Source organism: Peromyscus maniculatus, chromosome 4, assembly GCF_049852395.1.
Source record: "Peromyscus maniculatus bairdii isolate BWxNUB_F1_BW_parent chromosome 4, HU_Pman_BW_mat_3.1, whole genome shotgun sequence".
Lineage (NCBI taxonomy): Eukaryota > Metazoa > Chordata > Mammalia > Rodentia > Cricetidae > Peromyscus > Peromyscus maniculatus.
In genome coordinates, this window is record NC_134855.1 from 11,728,289 (window position 1) to 11,749,564 (window position 21,276).

Genomic DNA, 21,276 nt, shown 5'->3' on the forward strand with positions numbered 1-21,276 from the left:
CACATTGCATCAGTAGTCAGGAAGAAGAGTGATGGACACTGATGCTTGGCTCATTTCCTCAGTTGTACTCAGTCCAGGACCCCAGCCTGTGGAATGGCACCCCTTGTATTCAGGGTGGGTCTTCCCCTCTCAGTTAACCCAGGCTAGATACCCCCTTACAGATAGGTCCAGAGGTTGTCTCCTAGCTAATTCTGGATTCTGTCATGTTGACAGAATTAACCTTCACAGTAGGTAACCCAGCAGGTCTTTCTCTGGGCCTCAGCTGCTCTTCCTGCCCACCATGTCCAGTAGACCAGGGGTTCACCTTAGGTCTCTATCAGGATGATGTCTCATGTGGGATTGTGGGAGGACTTTGAAGAGCTGTTTCTCCACCTTGGGAAGATTCTTCTAGTCACATGGCTACCTAAGCAAATGTCAGTAATGATGAGGTTGAATTGAAACCATTACACTCACATGGGATGGGTAAAAGAGATGGAGAGAGAAGGAGCTACAGGGTGGCGGGGGGGGGGGGGGGGGGGGGGGGGGGGGGCCGCGAGGGAAGGGGGGAGGGACAAAAAAAGGAGATCTGCAGGTAGAGACAGGGTAAGAGAAAAGGAGAAGACACAGAAATTAAAAAGAAATTCAGATTGAAAATTTTAATAAAGAGGTGAATTTTAAATCCGTATTTCCGTCTAATCGTATATGATTCTTGTGATTCAAACAGCGCCTCTACATTATTTTTGTACGGAGACTATTTTTGTTCAATGAAAAGGAGGAGAGAGTGCCACCATGTGGCCACATAGTAAATTACTTCTCTGGGATCTAGAGTGCCCTTAGCGTGCAAGAGAGGCTCCAGCACCTGGGGGCTGCAGATCCTGGCAAGAAGCCTACCATAAGAAGAAGCCACAGCCTCCTCGGTGGCTGAGTTTAGGTCTTCCTCTGCTCTGTCTGCTGCCGGCTAATCTTGAACTTCAAGCAACACATGTAAATGGGTGTTTTCCTGGCACCAAAATACATAGAGAAGAAGAGCCCCAGATCAGCCAGCTCTCCAGAAGCCCCACAGAGGGCAAGGGCCAGCAGGTTCTTCCTTGGGTTCTTCCTCTTCTGCGTGTGCTTGTGTGGAGGCCAGAGGATCATGTTGAGTGTCTTCCTCTGTGGTTCTCTGTGTTTGAGACAGGGTCTTTCATTGGACCTGGAGCCCACTGCGTGGCTAATCTGGCTGGCCAACATGCCCTGGGACCTTACTGCCTCTGCTTGTCTAACACTGGGATCCCAAGTGCACGCCGCCATGCCTGGCATTTTACGTGGGTGCTGGGAGTCTGCACTCGGCTTGTACAGCAAGCATTTACCCAGGAGTCCTCTCCCAACCTCTCCATGTAGCACCTCTTCTTAAACTGTGAGCAAAATAATTGGTACCAGAAGGAGGGCCATCGCTGTGACTCTCTGATCGTGTGATTTTTAAGCCTTCTGAACTGGTCTGTGGAAGGATATGGAGTAATTTGGAGCTTTAAGTGACAGACACCTGAGAACACCTTGAGCTGAGCTTGCTGGGCCGTTCTGGTGAGAGTTTGGAAGACCAGCATGCTAAGAGAAATGCAAAGCGTGTGGGCCTGGCCCATGAGATTTCAGAGGTGAACAATGATTGTACTGGAAGCCGCACCAGAGGCCGTTTATGTTACATTCTGGCAAAGAACCTGGGTGCATTCTGCTTGTGTCTTGAAAGTTTGGTTGAGGTTGAATTCAAACCCAGTGGACTAAGTTGTTTGGGTGGAGAAGAATGTCAAGGTGGCATAGTGTTCAGGGCGTGGCGTCAGGGCTGCCTGCTGCTCTCAATGATCACTACAGTGGAAGAGCAAAAATGTACAAAAGCCCTTGCAGTTTGGAGGGGAAAGGAGCAGAAAGATGCCAGGCAAGCCAGAGACAAGGAAAGCGGTTGTTAAGATTAGTGCCTCTCAAGAGAGGACGTGGATCCAGTGAGCTGGCTCAGTGCTGTAAGTGCCTGTCACCAAGCTTGACAACTTGAGTTCCGTTTCCGGGACCTACATGGTGGCAGGAAAGAACCGACTCCCACTAGTCATCCTCTGACCTCTACACACGTGCCATGGCAGGTGCATATCCACAAAGTCAACAAGCAAACAAATAAGTAAATAAATAAAATGAGAGAGAGAGAGAGAGAGAGAGAGAGAGAGAGAGAGAGAGAGAGAGAGAGAGAGAGCCTTCTCTCTAACTTTATGTAGGTTCTGGGTATTGAACTCAGGTCATTAGGCTCATGTGGTAAGAACCTCTCTCCACTGAGCCATCTCACCAGCCCCACACGTGTATGTCTGCACACACACCACGACCACCACCACCATCACCACCACCACCACCACCACCATCACCACCACCACCACCACCACCACCACCACCACCACCACCACCATAAATAAAATAATAAATAAAATAATTTTAAAAAGAGAAGCCTTCCCTGTCTCTTTTCTGGGACAATAGGTAAGACCCCACCTAACAAAAACTCCAATTTGTGAGAATACAAATTCATTTTAAAGGGGAGCACTGAGCCTGTCACCAAAAGGATCCTATGTGGAAAGCCAGCGGCCCAAGGAAGTGTTTTCCGAGGTTCACTTACAAGGCGGACAGAGGCCACGGCAGCTTTGGCAGCAGGAGAGCAGACCGTATCCCAAGCTGGCAGTAGACTGTGGCGACGCCATTCACACGGTGCTAATTTTGCAGATGTGCAAAATGCAAGAGTAATGGGGTCATGGGGGCTGTACCCAGCTTCTAGAAAGCCACTGAGGCCAGGGGGAAAGCACGCACTGCTTCCCGATTGGGACAGTGACAGTGAGAGACCGCTGCATGCTGCTGCTGTCACTCCTTCCCCACCAGGAGCCAAAAACAAAACACCACCAACAAAAACCCATGCTCTTCTTTAAGTTGTCCGTGTCAAGTATTTTCCACAACAATGAGGAAAGTAACTAACCCCTCCAGACAACAAAAGCTAATGAGAATCCTGACAGGATCACTTCAGCACCTGCATCCAACCACATCTGAAGCGGAACATTTTCAGTGCAGTGAAATGGCTGTTTCATTATTGTCAAATTACCCAACATTAGGGCTGGAGATGTGGCCCAGCAGTTAGGAATACTTGTTGCCAGGTATAGGAGAGCTGGTCCTGATGGCATGGATGCAGAAGAGCCAGCTCTGCCCCTCTCCTGAGGCAGAGCAATCCCAGCACCTGGATTGACCAAATCAGCTACTACCCAGATTCACACGCAGGGCTCTGAGGTGGCCCTCCCCGGAATCCACCCCTTCCATGACTCTCCAGAGCTTGTGAAGGGACTGATCCTGCAGAACCATGGCTGTGGAATCTCCATGACTCCAGGCAACGGCAGGCTATCCAGGAGGAGTTTTGGTGAGGGTCCAGTGCTGTTGGTGTGCCAGAAACCAAAGGCCTTGTACCAGACCAGCAACTCATTACAATGAACATTTGCAAGTCAAGTGGAGTGGACAAAAGGGTCTACTGGGTGACACATTGCAGGTCCCAAGGCCGCTAAGACGAATGAAGAGGTGTTGGAGAGTTAGGAAAGATGGAGGAGCCAAGTGGGTTATTTGTTTATTTTGTTTTTAATTAATGTTTTCTTGATTTTCTTTTGAGGGAGACTATGGGGGGGGGGGGCCCGCGGCGGTTATGGAGGGACTGGGAAATGAGCAGGATTTGGGTGCATGATTCCCAAAGAATCAATAAAAAAAAATTATGTTAAATTTTTTTAAAAAACATTAAAAAAAGAACACTTGTTGCTCTTGCAGAGGCTCCAAGTTCAATTCCCAGCACCTAGGTGGTAGCTCAAAACCACCTATAATTCTAATTTCAAGAGACTTGATACTTTCTTCCGATTCCCACAGGTACCAGGCACACACAGAGTGAGCATACACACCTGCAAACAAACCACACATACACATGTTAAATAAATTGAAAAGAAAAAAAAATAGTTTGTGTTGAGTTTCTGCAATTGGCGCCTGAAAGCAGGTTGTTATCTGAAGGAGTTGTGACACTGTGAGAAACACCGACTCTAAGTTCTGAGCAAACGTTCTGGGGCTGAGGGTAAAGGTAAAGGTGGCTTTTACACCAGAGAGGCCCTCCTTGGCTGGGCTGTCTCTCTCCTCTCCCGGCTCCCATTTCTTCGTCTATCAAACTATCACTTGAACTTGTGGTCAGTTCCCTGAGGTCCTGGCTTCTAGCTCTTTGTCTGGCCTCTTCCTCTTTTCAGTCACTCTTCTCAGCCCAGCACCCATTTAGAGGCCACTTATGGGGGCTGGAGAGATGACTCAGGGGTTAAGAGCACTGGCTGCTCTTCCAGGGGACCCAGGTTTGGTTCATAGCCCCCGCTTGGATGGTCACATTTTTAATTCCAGTCCCCGGGAATCAGATGCCCTCTCCTGGCCCCTGCCAGTACTGCATGCACACAGTGCACAGCCATACATAGAGACAAAAACCCATACACATAAAATAAAGTAATAAATAGGGGTCACTTCCTTCAGTGAACCCCCAGAATCTGGGTCCATGTTCCAGAGCTCCATGCTCACATTGTATTCTTCTCATCTTTATATCACAGAGCTTGTCACTTGGAGTGACGTGCTTTTTTTCAGATTGCTCTGCTCCATCTTGTGGGCCAGGAAAGACTTTGTGTGGCTCCTGTGTAAGACTTGTTGTGGTCTGAATATGCGCTTCCAAGATTCATATTGGAACATGAGACCTACTGTGATGGCAGTGAGATGTGATCTTTTAGGAGGTGACTGGGCCAGGAGGCCTCAGCCTTCCTCATCAATGAATCAGTGCCCTTATGGATGGGACCGTGAGGGGCTGGAGAGTCCAGGGGTAGGGGTGTTGTTGCTTTTTCAGAGGACATGAGTTTAGTTCCCAGCGCTCACATTGGGCAGCTCACAACTGCCTATAATTCCAGCTTCAGGGATCTGAGCCTCTCTTCTGGCCTCCCTGGATGCTGCATGCACATGTGAATACTCAAACACAGCCACATTCATATACGTAAGTTTAAAAATACAAAATATTGGGCTGGAGAGATGGCTCAGAGGTTAAGAGCACTGACTGTTCTTCCAGAGGTCCTGAGTTCAATTCCCAGCAACCACATGGTGGCTCAAAACCATCTGTAATGAGATCTGGTGCCCTCTTCTGGCCTGTAGACATACATGCAGGCAGAACATTGTATACATAATAAATAAATAAATATTAAAAAAAAAAAATACAAAATATTTAAAAGGGACTTAGGAGGGGCAAAAACATTCCTTTCAGGCTTCTGCCATCTGCCCTGCATGGCCACAACCTCGGGACACTTTTACCCCTCCTGCCCTGTGAGAGGACACAAGAGGCACTCACTAACAGACCTTGACCAGACACAGAGAAGGGAGGAGGAAGCGAGGAAGTACCTCACTCAAAAAGAGACCTCTGGAGTAACTGCTGAATAAATGAATGAATAAGCACGGGGATGCTAAAGGCATTTGAGGGACAAAAGGAAGGCGTGGCCTCCAAGACTCACAGCTTAGAGAAGTGGTGTTGGCTTCTCAGGCCATCCAGGGTGGCGTGGTTCAGGGCTGTGTGGCCTGTCATGCCGGATGGGGGTCCTGGTATGCAAGGAGCCGGTGGCCTGGCCACTGCTCTTCCAGGGAAGGGTTCTTAGTTGTAGAGGAGCCTAAAAGAGACCTGGGTCTGGGGTCCTTCAGTGGCATCAAACCCTTCCCTACAGTGTGTGTGTGGCTTCAGAGCCACCGTAGAACTGGCTGGGCTACACACAGAACTGGCTAGAGATCAGCCAAACAACTGTGCATTCAGAAAGCAAAAGCTTTGGTAAGGTTATCAGGGGAAAGGGTGTGTGTGTGAGTGGTGTGAAACCGTTAAAGATGTCAATAAAGGAGCAATTGAATGAGTGGTTCAGCAGGAAGGATAGGCAAGTGCAAATGTATGTGACAATAAGAGGGCTGGTCCATGTCAGGGAAGGTTTTGAAAATGTCCTAATTATGATCTGTTGAGTTTTCTGCATAGTGACACAGTTTCCACTGGCTGCTGGCTGGCAACATGTGCCATCTAAAGAATATTCAAGATGTTTCCCTAAATCTCTTTTCATGAAGAGAGATCGAGGGGGCTGGATGCGGTTGTCTCCTGTTTGTGGTCAGCAGCTGGGACCTGTGACTCTAGTGTCATGTGCTTCCCTGGGGAGCTGTGGTGGCCTCTGGCTCTGGCTGCGTGGCTGGGCCTCCCAGCAGAAAGGCCTGATTGAAACATCCCTTTTCTCTACACTTCGAACCTTGGACTTGCAGTTTCAATCGGAGCTTCCTGTCACCACGTTTGTTTTCTTTATGAGGGAAATGTAATCTCTCCAGTCCGGGCTGCAAGAGCATGCAAATCAGCTAACAGTGCTGTTTTGTGGAGTTCTCTGTGTATGCAAAACCTCCCGGAATAAATCAGTCATCCCCAAAAGGGAGGAGGCCCAGAGACGGAGCAGGAAAGAGAAAGTGGGGAGCAGGGAACAGGGCTATGTTCAAATGGGGTGAAAGGTCCCAGGCTGGCCTGGAGATCCCGAGGCCCCCATTGGCCGCCATGTCTCCGTGGCTGCCACCAGATGGCAGCACACGCTGGCCTTCGTACTTGATATTCAATCAGTACTTGGATTTGGCCAGGCACGGGGTCCAGGGTCCCCAAACTCACTGCCATACTTTTTTTGTTCTTCTACCCTGCCTGTCTGTGGTTAAGTCTGGGGAAAGTCCTATTTTGTTCTGTTTTGTTTTGGTTTTTTCCAATGAGCCCAGTGGGAGAAGCGACCTTGCTGGTTAAGTGTGGTCTGTAGTGGCCCAGCAGCATCCAATGGCTTTGAAGCAAGGGGGCCACTCTGATGTCCCAGCACAAATGTGTGATGCTGAACTTAAGACAGGCAAGGAGGAGGGAGAAAGGAGGAAAAGGAGAGAGAGAAGGAGGAGAGGAAGGAAAGGGGGTAAAGAAAGGGGGGAAGGATGTGGAAAGAAAAAAGGGGAAGAGAGCAAAGGAAGAAAGGGAAAGAAAGGAACAAAACCTAAAGGAAGTGATGGCCCCCACCACCCCCCAAGACCAGGGACTGTAAGTAAATGCTTTACGTTTTAAATTTTAATAAGTTAGCCACTCTTTTTCTCTCAAATGCTACTCAAAGTTTCTGGAGAAATTTCCAGTGGGTTAAGAGCTCCTGTGAAGTTTTGATAAGCAAATGTAGCTGCACTCGCGCGCCCTAGTCATTGGCTGACGCTGCAGCCGCCAGATTTTGACACAAATAATCAGATTGAAAATCAGGGAGGGGAACAGAAGAGGAAAAAAAAAACACACAGAGAGAGACGAAAAGGAGAAGTGTCTTTGTGCAGAGACTCATAAAGTTGACAGAGCTGAGAGCAGTCACTAGAACTGCGTGGAGGTTCCGGGCTCTCAGGATCCTCAGGCAGAAGTCAGAACAGGGACAGCTCCTTGCAGGTGAGTGCTGCCAGCCAGACCCGTGGTGGCTGAGCTCCTCTGAAAAGTTCCTATCTTGAGACCCCTAGGCGGAATGGCTGCTTCCCTTTACAGTTAGAGGAGGAATACTGTGGTAATCTCTCTTCTGGATGCACTGCTCATCACCAGGGGAGAGAAGGAGGAAGGAGCTCGGGCTGGTCTGTGATGCCCCATGCTAGTGGGGGAATCGTGCCTTCCTTCTGGGAATTCTGTGAAACTTCACCCTGATACTCCTCTCTCTCTCTCTCTCTCTCTCTCTCTCTCTCTCTCTCTCTCTCTCTCTCTCTCTCTCTCTCTCTCTCACACACACACACACACACACACACACACACACACACACACACACACACAGCTCCTCTAGGGCTGTGGGCAGTATGCAACACAGCCAGAGATGCCCAAGTTGGTGTCTCCCTGCAGGTAGAGCTGCCTGTACCAGGAACTCGGAGGGATTTGTAGCCTGCCCTCTCACAGGCTCCCAATGACCTTCTCAAAAGTTCCTGGAACCACTGAGGAGTCAGAGACCCTCTCCTTAGGAAGCTACTGAAGGAAGGTGTCAAGATGAGCCTACCCAGCCTCTGGGAACAACAGGATTGTAGGTGGGAGGCACTATCAGGGGTTCTTGGCTCTCTTTGAGTATCCACAGCTCTTCCTTCTTATTTTTAGAGGAAAAGGCAAGTTTGAGTTCTTGGGCTTCTTAGCAAATAGGGTTCGTTGCAGAGATGCCCCACAGATGTTCTTTGTCTGTGGCTGGGTCTTGAGAAAGCCAGCATCTTCATGAGACCCCTAGGGGAAATTCAAGTCACCTCTGGCTGTGGGTATGGCAGCCACCTGGTGCTTTTGGAGCTGTGCCTGTCCACCTGTGTTCTTCCAAGAAGCCCTACAAAGTGGTGACTGGCTCATCCTCTATCAGGAGAGGTGTAGCATTTCAGTTTAGGGGTCAACATGTAGAAAGTTCTTTGGGGGAGTCAGGCAGTTCTGCATCATTTAGGTTTGACTGATGGAATCACTCCAATGGTGCTCACCATTCGCGGCACTTCAGGGAAGGGGGCGGGAGGTGATGGTCCCACTAGAGGTTCTGGGACCAGATGGCTCGAGGTCTCCCTTCTCTGGGACACAACACCTGCTCCCTGGCAAAAACGGCAGAGGGCTTCTAAATGTGAAGGTGCTTGTTTTGACTCCTTTCTGGTGGCAATCTCGGCCCCAGAGGCTGTTCTGCTCTTAGTGCGGACCGTGTAGACGGCATTTCACTTGCTCAGTTTTGTTTGAGCTTTTTTTTTTCTTTTGATTTGTGTGGTGCTCCTGTGCATGGTGCATGGAATGCAGGGTCTATTACAGAAGTACACTCCTACACTCCCCTGTCCTTTCTTTTTCTGCTATGAAGTTAAAGACCCTAAATTTCTGATCCTGCCTCCACCTCCCCACACTCTATCCCCAGTTCTTTTCTCCTTTTTCTTCATTTTTCTTTTATCTTTCCCTTCTTTTATTAACTTAAAATTATTGTCATTAACTAGGCATGGTGGCGCACACCTTAAATCCTAGCACATGGGAGGCATAGGCAAGTGGATCTCTCTGAGTTCAAGGCTAGCCTGGTCTACAAAGACAGTTCCAGAACAGCTAGAGCCATGTAGAGAGACCTTGTCTCAAAAGAACAACAAAAAAGTATTATTATTAGGGTTTGTTTTGCATGTGAGAGAGATGTCGGGTACACATGCCCCAGCACACGTGTGGAGGTCAGGGAACGACTTTATGGAATCTATTCTCTCTTTCAACCGAGTAGGTTCTGGGGATTGAATACAGGCCATCAGGCTTCCATGGCAAGTGCTTTACCCACCAAGACATCACTGACGAGCTTTCTTTTCTTTGAGAGTGTCTCCCGTGTTTGCCCAGGCTGGCCCGGAACTCCTGGGCTCACACAATCCTCCTGACTCCCTTACAAGTATCCAGGACTGCAAGTGCTCGTCCCTGTGTCTAGCTCATCTTATGAACTTTTCATTAGTTATCAAGTGGATTCACCTTGTACAACCACCCCCAGCATCCATCCCAGGGCTGTTTCCTTTTGTGAAACTGAAACACAACACCTATTAACCAATAACTATTTCCCCCTGCTAACCTCAAATCCACTCCAGTCTCTGTGAATTTGCCTATTCTGAGCACTATACAACACTTGTCCTTGGTGGCTGGCTTATCTCACCTCCCATGTTCTCAGGGTTTATTATGCCATGCATGCTGGACTTGCCTTCGGTTGGTAGACTGGATCATACTGTGTGCTTTGGTCTGGCTTATCCATCCTGCCTGAATGGAACCTGTACCTGTCAGCTCTTGAGGATGGTGCTGTTGTCAGTGTGGACATACAGTCCCTGAACCATGTGCTTCAGTGAAGACCTGAAAGTCACTTGCTGACTATTTGGTGGTGCTGGGACTTGAACTCGGGGCTTTAGGCTCCCTAAGGTGATCCAGGCTCCTGGCCCATGACTCTGTGACATGGCTCTGCAGTAGTGTGTTCCCTCCTTCCCTTCTGCTCTTATACATAAGGAAGTCCAAAGGGTCCCCTGTAGCTGACCCTGAGAATCAACTCAGTCTTGCCCAACCCTCCTGAAAAGGGAACCCAAGTGACCAGTGTCTCAGGCAAGGTGGGTCAGTCCCTAGTTGAAGGTCAACAGATTGTACATGGGATTTTAGAGTAAAGGGAAGTTTAGAAATCTCTTAGCCTAACCGTCTCTTTTGAGAGATAGGAAAACCAAACCCAGGTTAGCGGCTCACGCGGTCACAGAATCAGACTCATCTCCACCGGCTGCACGGGGTCATACAGTGGGCTCATCAGGAACATCAAATCCGGATGAGTCCACTGTACTCCGAACCTGGGAGTGCAGGATGCCATTCCGTGTCCCTCCAGACAGCCCCGGCTGAGGTTCTGACCCAGGGTCGATGGACCCTCTATGCCATAGAGTCTGTGGGGATAGAAGGTTTATGAAGCGTGCTAACCGGGGCCTCTTTCCGGAGGCAGATACCATCACTGCCTCTGTTTTATGAAGAAATCCCAGTGTCTTTCACAATCTCTGCCCCGAGCTCTTTCTCAGAATGGTGCATGTGAATCAAAACCAAGTGGTTGTTAATTAACTACACTACAGGTAATTGGTTCCTGTTTTCTTTCTTTTTTTAAACTCAGCTGACAAGGGCCCAGAGGAAATTCTCTGGGTACACTTGGCTCCCACTGTAGGCTTCGGGGTCTGACCAAGTGCCGGCTGTCTTTCTGCCGGGTTAGGGGAGCCAGTGCCCTGGAAGGGATAAGGGCTAGGACAATCCAGTGGGAGGAACCAAAAAGCCAGGACCTCTTGCTTCCCAAGTGAGCATAAGGCGCCCAGTAAGTGCTTATGGAAGTTGGAGGTCATGGTCCTGTGTCGTCCTGGGTTTGGGTCGGTTTACCTTGAGTCACCTTTAACTCTGGGCCACCAGCAAAACTACCTTTAAGGAAGTCTGTTCTTATCTGCCTTTCCCCTAGAGCTGGTCAGGACCCTGTGTGGAGTCTTTGGGGATCAGAGGAAGGTGACTTCTTGTTCTAGCTCCCACTTTCTTTTGGTACTATAGTCTATACCAGTGGCTACTGTGAGGAGTACAGATGGTATGAGGGTGGGGTGGAGGGGGGGGCAGTGGGCCAGGAGTTCAATCCAAACAGGACAGGAGCCCTGGGCCTGGATCTGGCCTGGCCTTGGAGGAGTCAGCATCCTCGCTAAGCCTTGAGATCCTCACCCGCAACCTGAGGACACTTCCTACTTCCCTGTCCCCAGTGACACAATGCACAGAGCAGAGTTACCACCACAGCTTCTCTTCTTCCCTGGCGCAGCCGCTGTGTCTCAGTGAGGACCTGACCTGAAAGGCCTGGCACAACCTGTGGCACCCAGACCACACTGAGTAACTGCTGTCCCCCTACGGAGAGAGAGTATGGCGGTCCCGGGGCCGGATGGGCACATCGTGCCAGGCCTTGTTCTGCCGGGAGCAGCCTGGAAGCCCGGCTTCTCTTCTGTGAGAGGTGGCTGGGACAGGGCCGCACTGGAGGTGCTTAGGCAGCCTAAGGCAGACCCTGGTTACCATCAACTATTTTTCCCATTGCCCTGTCTTGACTACCTCAGTCTGCATCTTGGTTTTAGTTGATTTCCTAAGAAAAGAATGCGTGTAAAAGAAAACCGACCAGCCATTCGATAGATCGTGGCTCTCGAGGCCTTCCCAGAACAAAGATGGAGGGGAACCCAGCACCCCCCCCCCCCGGCCCACCCCCCCCACCCCCCGCTCAGGGTCTCGAGTCCCTCAAGTGGAGAGTTGGGAAGATTCAGAGTGGGGAGGAAAGGAGAAGCCCAGGAGGGGAAGGGGGCAGGGGAGGAAGGCTGTCCCTGGAAGATAAGGCTGTGGCTGCTGTACATGCCAGGAAGAGCAGTGGCCCCTCCAAATCCTTTGTTTAGAGAACTGAGACTCTCTCAGTGGAATGGACTCAGGAATCTAAGCCCCATCCTTCGTTTTAGAGTTCAGAGAATGGAGGGCCTTGAACTTGTGCTGGCTCTCTGGTTCATCCTTAAAGTACACCTGCTAGGCTGAGCCAAGCCTCCCCCCTGGCCTCTTCAGCCCATCCTCAGTGGGTGGAGGTGCCATGTGATGGCTCAGCCTAGGTGCCTGCCATGCCCCTTACACCCTCAAGGCCCTTTCTGGCTCCCAGCAATGTCTACCATCGAATCAGGCCCCCCCTTAGCTGATCTAAACATAGACTACACAGCAAAGAGGGCTGGACTCGGCTACCCTGCAAACAGCTCTACCACTAATACTCCCCAGCAGGGCTCTGGGTTCACCCCCTGGGACAGGAGTGACTTGAGGGCCATTGCCCCAAGGCTAAGTTCCAAGCTGTCTTTTCTAATCTTGCCTCCCACCCCGGTCTGAGGTGAGGTCTTATCACCTAGCCTGCACTGTTGTTCAGATGCAGCCAAATCCTTTTCCCGCCTTTGCCGGGGTGTGTCAGAGATGCAGCCTTCAGCGGGCGGCTGGTCCTGGGTGGGGGATGGGGCTCCTCCCAGGCTTTAGATCTTTGGCCTGAATGGTCTGGAGTACAGGGAAGATAGAGGACTCCGAAGGGGCCATGGGAGCACCACACAGACTAGGGCAGGGATACAAGCCATTTGTGGGAAGGTGATCATATGCTACCCTAGAGGACTCAGCAGGAGACATCTAGAGAGGTCAGCATGGTTCCACCTTCTGACCCAGGCAGGTCCTTTGACTCATTTGGTCCTCAAATTCTCCCCTAAACCTGACTAGGCACTTAAGTGATGATGCCCACCACTGGAACTGATGGACATTCACCTCCATCCACGAGGAAACAGCAGACCTCCAGGTGTAGTGGATGGGTCTCCTCAGGCCTCTTCCATGATTCACAGAGATCCCCTCCCTTTCTGGAGAGCAGACTACAGGCTGAAGGGCTGACCACAGCAGCTCCCAGGCTGCAGCAGCTCCCAGCCTGCCGGTCAGCAGCTCCCAGCCTGCAGCAGCTCCCAGCCTGCCGGGCAATGCAGGCTTATAATCAAGGCTCCCCTTGTCTCGGTTGCCCCAAGTTCCTCTGTAAGTGCCCCCTCCTCAACTCCTGCCAAAAGCAGGCAGTGAGAGCCTGGGGTGGTCAGCAGTGTTCCAGGCTGGATAGCACCCTTAAAGTAAAGGAAGTTAGCCCAGAGAAGTCAAGTGTCTCCCCAAACTGAAAAACAGGCAAACTGAAGGTCTCTCCCTATGAGCTTCTTTTGGTGGGGAATGGGGGTTGTTGTTTTTGAGACAGGATCTCACTATGTTGTCCTGGCTGGTCTGGAATTCACTCTGTAGACCAGGCTGGCTTTGGACTCGGGAGATCCAACTGCCTCTGCCTCCTGAGTGCTGAGACTAAAGCATGCACTACCGCATCAGGCTTCCCCATGAGCTTTTTAGTGCAAAAATCTAAGCTCAGATCGTGCGGTCTCTCAACGTGTGTCCAACTGGGGCTCAAGAACAGCTCTTCTTATTTGTCTATTCTCCACAGGGCTTCCTACAACCCAGGCTGGCCCTGAACTCACTATATAGCTAAGGATGACTTTGAACTTCTGATGCTCCTGCCTCCACTTCCCAAAAGCTGGGCTTATAACCACGCACCATCATACCTGGTTTTATGTAGGGATTGAAGCCATTGCTTCATGCACGCACTCTACCAACTGAGCTGCTTCCCCAGCTGTCAAGTACAGCTTCCTAGAGCCGGGGTCCAGTGTGTCTGCGTCAGAAGCCCCAGCTCCATCCTCCCTTCTCTTTCCCACTACAACCCAGGCTGAATCCAGTTTCTAAGCATGTGTATATTTTTCCTGTGACTAATTCACAGTTCTGGGGGGCCAGATGGTCAAAGTCAAAGTATCAGTAAGTTTGGTTCCTTCTGTAAGTTTCAAGGAAGCCAGTTTGTGGGTCTCTCCCTGCTCTTGGTAGCAGGGAGCAGTCCTTAGCATCCCTTATCTTACAGAGGCCTGACTCTAATTCCTGCTTCTGATATACAAGCAGTTCTCCCTGCACCCAGCTTTCCCTCTTCTTGTTGGGACACTGGTCATTTTGGATACAAGGCCTATCTTCAGTCACATCTTAACTTGATGTGGCATTTACAGGTGCCAGGTGGATGTGAACTTTTGGAGAGCATGGAGCAGGGGGTCTTTGATCTCTGAAGAAGGCTCCAAAATCCAAAGGAATGATGCTCGTCACTCTTAGCCACTCCCACCCTGTTCTCCCTTGCAGGGGCGACACAAACTGTAAAATGCCACGATCCTTCCTAGTGAAGAGTAAGAAGGCACATACCTACCACCAGCCCCGTGCCCAGGACGATGACCTGGTCTGGCCTCCTGCCGTAATTCCTGGTGAGTCTGAGCTCAGGCTAGGCCCCACCCATGCCCACTTGGCACTCTGTCCTGATGATGCTGTGGCATCTCTTCTGCAGCTAGAAGGAGAGGCCTAGCTGTCACTGATTGAATGAGTGAATGAATGAATGAGTGAGTGAATGAATGAGTGAGTGAATGAATGAATGAAATACTCATCTCCTCTAACATTTGGGGTTCTGGGAGCATCGGGCTTGGAGCCAGGTAGCGGCATGTGAGTCCAGCTGAGGCTGTCTTACCTCTACCCATCCTGGGCAGAGGGTCTGGTGTGAGCAGCAGCAGGTGGTTCTCCCTGGTTTCTCTCTCCCTGGAAACATAGAGCTTCTTGCTCCCTGCAGGCATTCCAGAACTGTAGGTGGTGACTATTGGGTCTTGTTTCCCTCAGTGGTGAAAGAGCATATCCTGGGTAGCAGCCCTGTCCTTGGCACGCTACTCCCAAGCCAAACTCTGGACTGGAACACAGTCAAACAGGAGCGAGAGATACTGCTGGACCAGAGCCTGCCCAAGATGGCCTCAGCCCCAGGTACCCAGCTGGGGTCCCCACTGTCCCCTGAAAGTGCCAGAGAGGAAAGTGGTTGGCCTCTGCGGTAGGACTTCTTGGGGTCATGAAGTTGGGAAGGACCAGTGAGGTCACTGGATGCTGCCCAGACTCTCCACTTCTGCTGGATACTTTGGGTCAGGCACTTGCTCAAGATGAGGACTTCTGTGCTGTGGGTGTGAAGCAGGTCCATAGGGCGGTGGCCAGGTGGTGCCCCAGGGTGTGAGGGCTGGGACTGCAGTGAAGACTTATTGCAATGGTACATATTGGGGCTGCACACTGGAACCCTCAACAAGAGGTCACCAGATGGAGCATGGGCCACCTTATTTCAAAAGTAACCGCCTGAACCAGGTGGTGGTGGCGCACCCCTTCAATCCCAGGACTCAGGAGGTAGAGGCAGGCCGATCTCTGTGAGCTGAAGGCCAGTCTGGTCTGCATAGAGAGTTCTAGGACAGCCAAGGCTACACAGAGAGACCCTGTCTAGAAGCAAACAAACCAACCAACAAGTAAGTAAAAATAAATCACCTGGTGGCCAGAGAGATGGCATGGCAGTTAGGAATGCTCATTGTTCTTCCAGGATCTGAGCACCACAAAGCAGCTTGCGGCTGCCTGTGGCTCCAGCTAGGGGATCCAGTGCCCTCTTCTAGCCTCTGAGGGCACCTGCACACACATGGCACACACACGGCACACACACACACACACACACACACACACACACACACAGGTACATACTTACATAAATAGAAAGTTAAAAGTAAAACCTTAAAATAAATCTCCTGCGTGTGTCTTTACAGAAGGGCCTCTTGTGACCTCCCAGCCCCAGGATGGGGAGTCGCCGGTCTCGGAGTCACCCCCTTTCTACAAGCCCAGCTTCTCTTGGGATACCCTGGCCTCCTCCTACAGTCACAGCTACCAACAGACCCCCTCCACCATGCAGTCCGCTTTCCTGGAGCGCTCCGTGAGGCTGTACGGCAGCCCCCTTGTGCCCAGCACCGAGTCCCCCTTGGACTTCAGCCTGCGCTACTCTCCGGGCATGGACACTTACCACTGTGTCAAGTGCAACAAGGTAAGTGATGGGCATGAGTGGCATGTGGGCACGGAGGGGCCTCTGGGTCCCTCCTACAGCCTCCATTTCATAGACAGGAAACTGCCACCGAGAGGTAAGGGGACTCCCTGGGAAACAGCAGAAGAACAGCAGGACCGCCAATGCAGTTCCCTTCCCTGCCCACCCTGCTCTGGAGCTGGGCCCGTGGCCCGCATGACCACAGGCCTGCCTCCTTCTAGGGGCCTGACGCTCTGCTCTGCTCCATCCCAGGTGTTCTCCACCCCTCATGGGCTAGAAGTGCACGTCCGCCGCTCTCACAGTGGAACCCGGCCCTTTGCCTGTGACATCTGTGGCAAAACCTTCGGCCACGCTGTGAGCTTAGAGCAGCACACGCATGTCCATTCCCAGGTGAGCAGCTGGGAAAGACTGAAGGTGACGAGATGGTGGGCGAGGCGGGGGAGGGACTTACCTCCCTGGGTCTGAGTCTCCGTCTCTGATTGGCTGAACTGGCTTCACATCTGGTTGGAAGAAGCTCTGGAGACTTGGGGGTGGGGGCTGGAGTATGTCTGTGAGGCTCGGAAACCATCCTAATGCTCTGAGTGGCCCTGCGGGCATTTTCAATTCTAAGAGTGTTAGAGTTAGGTTTAAATGCATACCTCACCCCACTTATCTCTGCCGGTGGGACCCACTCTTGGGACCCGTTCCTTCCAGAGCGGAACAGGTGCCTATCCAGCCCTCTACCCATTTCCAGAGAGGTCATATAGGTCAGATGGAAGTGGATTACTACACCTGGGTGGATGGGAAAGGTGGGAAGTGACCTCAGGAGCTTCAATCCCTCAGCAACAGACTGGAGCTGGCCCTGTTTGCAACTTCCTAGCCTCCCACAGCCCATTCAGGCCACTGCTAGAATGGCCCCGATGCACAGAAATGAAGAAATCTATCAACCCCGCGCTAAATGGCTCACCCCAAATCATATATATGGCTACTGGGCTGGGGAGGTTGCTCAGTTGGCAGAGTGTTTGCCTAGCATACATGAGGCCCTGGGTTTGACCCCCAACACCAAATGAACCAGGAATGGTTGTGCACATAACAGCCCTCGGGAGATGGAGGCAGGAGGATCAGAAGTCCAAGGTCATCATTACCTACATAGTTCAAGGTCAAGCGGGGCTATGTGAGAACCTCTCTTAACTAAATTGACTCAGCATGTCACTGTCCCAGGCAGGAAGAACTCATTCTGGGTTACTGGTGAATTCCTGGAAAACTTAGATTAGCTGTTTCTCTAGTTGCCAACAGATGTACTTTGAGGCTTATTTTGAAAAGCATACTGTGAAAGGCACAAGGAACTATCGCGTAGGAAGCCAATCAGGCCCCAGCCTCTGTCTAAGCTGAGGAAGCCGGAATAGGGGTGGGGTTCTTCCTGCTCCTCTAGACCCCTGTCCTTGAGGTCACCCCAACGGAGTGTCCTCTTTCTCAGGGCGTCCCAGCCGGGTCCAGTCCTGCGCCCAGCTTGGCTGTCCCGGGCCTCGAGGCCCCACCTGCACCTGACCCCCCAGGGCCTCGTTTCCTCCGGCAGGAGCGTAGCTTCGAGTGCCGGATGTGTGGCAAAGCCTTCAAGCGCTCATCCACCCTGTCTACCCACCTGCTCATCCACTCGGACACTCGGCCCTATCCCTGCCAGTTCTGTGGGAAGCGCTTCCACCAGAAGTCGGACATGAAGAAACACACCTACATCCACACGGGTGAGCGCACCCCTGCCGAGCCTGGGGAAAGGCCACAGGGTCTCCTTGCCGCCCCCCCCCCCCCGGCACCCCATCATTTGCCAAGAGACCCACTTGAGGAGGGGCTGGAGAGCCGGACAATCGCTCAATGTAAAGAAACACTAGAGGGATAGCCAGGTCAGCGTGGACCTGCGGGCAGAATGCGGACAGCTGTGGATTATTCATCCACCCACGCACACAGCTGTTCGCTCTGTCACACTCTTCACTGTAACTCAGTTTGTGCCAGCTTGGACCAGCTTAGATTCCAGAGAGAGACAGCATCAGTTACTTTGTGAATTATATGGCAAGGATGCCGGTTGGAAGCAACGTATGAGAAGGGTTATTTTGTCTCACGATCTGAGAGTGGAGTCTGTCGTGGCAGGAAGGCATGGTGGCAGGAGCGTGAGGCAGCTGGTCACATGACCTCCACAGTCAGGAAAGAGAGGGAGGAAGCGAAGGCTGGCGCTCAGCTTGCTTTCTGCCTTTTATGCAGTCAGTCCAGGACCCCAGCCCATGGAACAGTGCCAGCCATATTTAGGGTGGGCCTTCAGTTAACCCAGTCTGGAAAATTCCTCACAGACATTCCCAGAAGTGTGTCTCCTGGGTGATCCTAAGTCCCATCAAGTTGGCAATACTGATCATCAGAGAGGCATTTTTGCTTGTTTGTTTGCTTGCTTGCTTATTGAGACAAATTCTTATGGTGCCCAGGCTAGCTTTGAAGTTAATATAAAGCTGAGGCTGACTTCAAGCTCAACCTCACAATTCCCCTGCCTCTACATCCAGGGTGTTCGGGTTATAGTTGTGCACTACCACACCTGGTAAGCGGTGTATCAGTTGCAACTCTTCACTTCCCTTCCTTTCCTCCCTCCCTTCCTTCCTTTTTTCCTTCCTTTCTTCTTTCTTTTGCTTTTTGTTTATGGAGACAGGGTTCCTCTGTATAGCCCTGGCTGTCCTGGTACTCGCTCTGTAGACCAGGCTGGCCTCATACTCAGAGATCCCCCTGGCTCTGCCTCCCAGGTGCTAGGATCAAGGTGCACACCACACCACCTGGCTATTTCCCATCATTCTCTAAGGTGGGCCATAAAAGGGACCTAATGAATGTCTGCAGGGTGGAGGCTGCCTGGCACTGCCACCTGACCCCAGCCTGCTGTTTGCCCCTTCCCCAGGTGAGAAGCCCCACAAGTGCCAGGTGTGCGGGAAGGCCTTCAGCCAGAGCTCTAACCTCATCACCCACAGCCGCAAGCACACGGGCTTCAAGCCCTTCAGCTGTGAGCTGTGCACCAAGGGCTTCCAGCGCAAGGTGGACCTGCGCCGTCACCGTGAGAGCCAACACAACCTCAAGTGAGACTACCGGCCATCCTGCCCCAGTGTGTCTCATTCCAAGGCCAGCCTCATAATTCTCACCCTTCTCCCGAGTCCTCCCAGAAGTAGCGCTGGCCAGGAGACTCTCTGCTTCTTCTGAGACTCACGGGGTTGCCAGGCAACCTCCGGCAAGCCACGCTCCTTCTCAGACCGTTATAAGGTGTGGGAGTCAGCTCTCGCCTGTCTGAACTGAAGCAATCACATTGATGTCCTCTGGTCTTGTCCTCTGCCACAGCATTGAAAGCTACAAGACCCTGGTGGACAAAACTGGGATGCTAAAGCCAGACAAGAGCCAGGATCCACAGAGAAACCCTCCTGCGTCTTCTCTGGGCCTGGGGACTTTGAATTTTTAAGGATTCTCTTTCTGGCTGCCACAGTCAGAGTTGCCTCCTGCCCCAGCTGGAGGTCTGGCACCCCTCTGCTTTAGCCAGATGTGCTGGCTGCCCCCCCACCCTGCTTCCCCACCACACCACATTCATCTGGGAGTCAGGCTCCACAGTTGAGCCACAAAGCTGGGAAATGAGGAATTGGTGTGTCAGACGCCTGTTCTGCTCAACTGATGTAAATAAAAATAAAGATGAATTTGGCTGTTTGTTAAGTGCCTACTAGGTACCTGGACTGTCTGGGGACTTCAGGGCCTTGACAAGGAGCTAACAGACCAACTGAGAAGCAGGCACCCGGGAGGGCAGGGCTAGTGCTACTGCGGGCAGTCTCCTGCAGCAGCCCTAAGGAACGGCCACACTCTGTAGTGTTGCCTTGTGAGTATGGCAAAAGGAACTTGGCAGGAGTGATTAAGTTAAGCCTGGGGTTGCTTCCTGACTAGCTGTGTGACTTCAGGTGGGGCCATGAACCTCTCTGGGGCTCAGCTCCACTGAGTTACACTGTTATTACAACAGTCCTGTCCTGGCGGGGATATTAGCAGAAGTCTGTGAGATTCCCCATGGAAAACAGTACCCAGGACCTAGTACTCGCAAGCACTACCAAGCCCTCTGAATTCCCACTTAAAGTCATGCCCCTCCAATAAGGCCACACCAATGCCACCTTCTCCATGGAGCCTCCCTTGGTCATCCCAGCCAGCGGCTCTCTCCTCTGACACTAAACTACTTGTGTCTCTTGCCCATGGCCCAGGAGCTGCTCACAGTTCCTCTGCAGACAGTTCTGGCCTTGGTAGAAGGTATAGACTCAAGAGTTTCCATACATTTTCTCCATTCCACACAAGCTCCACAAGGCATGTGACATTGTCCCATTTTACAGATGAGACAACAGGGCCTCAGAGAGCCCAGCCTATTGGAGATGAGAAAGTGTTCAGAAAAGAAATCCCATAGAGACTTGGCTATAGTGGTGGTGCGGTGCTTGCGTGGAATGTGTGAAGCTTTGGGTCCAATTCCTGACACTAAAAACAAAACAAAACAAACAAAAAAAAAAAAAACCGAAGCAAAGCAAAGAACTCTCAAAGAATTCCATTGTCTTTAAATAGCGCCTCTGCAAAACACAATGTAACTCTGTGTAAGTTTGAAGCCAACCTGGTCTATAGCGAGTTCCAGGAGAGCCAGGGCTACACAGCATGGCCAAAGCTACTTGTGGAAGGAAAGGTTTATTGGGTTTTATGGTTCCAGAGAGATGAGAGTCTGTCCCAGCGGGAAGCCTGGCAGCAGCAGCAGCAGCAGCAGCAGCAGCAGCAGCAGCAGCAGCAGGGATGGCAGCGGGAACAGGGAGCAGAGGCTTCACATCTTGAACAGCAAGCGTGAAGCAGAGAGAATGAACTCAAAATGGCAGAAATCCTTGAACTCAGATCCTGCCTTCAGTGACATACTTCCTTCAACAAGGCCACACCTTCTAAATCTCCCTAACAGTGCCATCAAATGGGGACCCAGTGTTCAAATGCCTGAAGCTGTGGGAGACATGTCATTCAAACCACAAGGGTTGTCCTTCTCACAGGGACCTGGGGCTCACTGATTGAGCTAGGTGGGAGGGCCCAAGTCAGGCCGGCAATCCTCCTGTCTCTGCCTCCCAAGCACTGAGATTACAGGTGTGCACCTCCACACCTGGCTATTTTTGTGAGTACAGATCACATTCAGGGCCTCGCGCTTGCAAGGCAAGCTCTGTGCTGACTGAACTCCCAACCCAGGCCAAGCCTGGCCCCTTAAACTGACTTCTTTAGGGTGTTT

General features: G+C 51.5%; 1 protein-coding gene across 3 annotated transcripts; it reads left to right on the forward strand.

The window, feature by feature from the left end:
• The first annotated feature begins 7,321 nt into the window (after positions 1-7,321).
• Positions 7,322-19,682, forward strand: Gfi1b (growth factor independent 1B transcriptional repressor). Of its 3 annotated transcripts, XM_076568620.1 has the most exons (7): positions 7,322-7,480; positions 14,270-14,388; positions 14,792-14,929; positions 15,739-16,010; positions 16,260-16,397; positions 17,464-17,728; positions 18,913-19,682. In XM_076568620.1, the coding sequence occupies exons 2-7, from the start codon at positions 14,289-14,291 to the stop codon at positions 19,089-19,091; spliced, it is 1,092 nt and encodes a 363-aa protein (XP_076424735.1). In that variant the 5' UTR covers positions 7,322-7,480; positions 14,270-14,288; the 3' UTR covers positions 19,092-19,682. The 3 variants fall into 3 exon arrangements, with proteins under 3 accessions (XP_076424735.1, XP_015857371.2, XP_006983423.2); XM_016001885.3 differs by lacking the exon at positions 7,322-7,480 and having other exon boundaries at positions 14,190-14,388; XM_006983361.3 differs by lacking the exon at positions 7,322-7,480 and having other exon boundaries at positions 14,190-14,388; positions 17,563-17,728.
• The last annotated feature ends 1,594 nt before the right edge of the window (positions 19,683-21,276 follow it).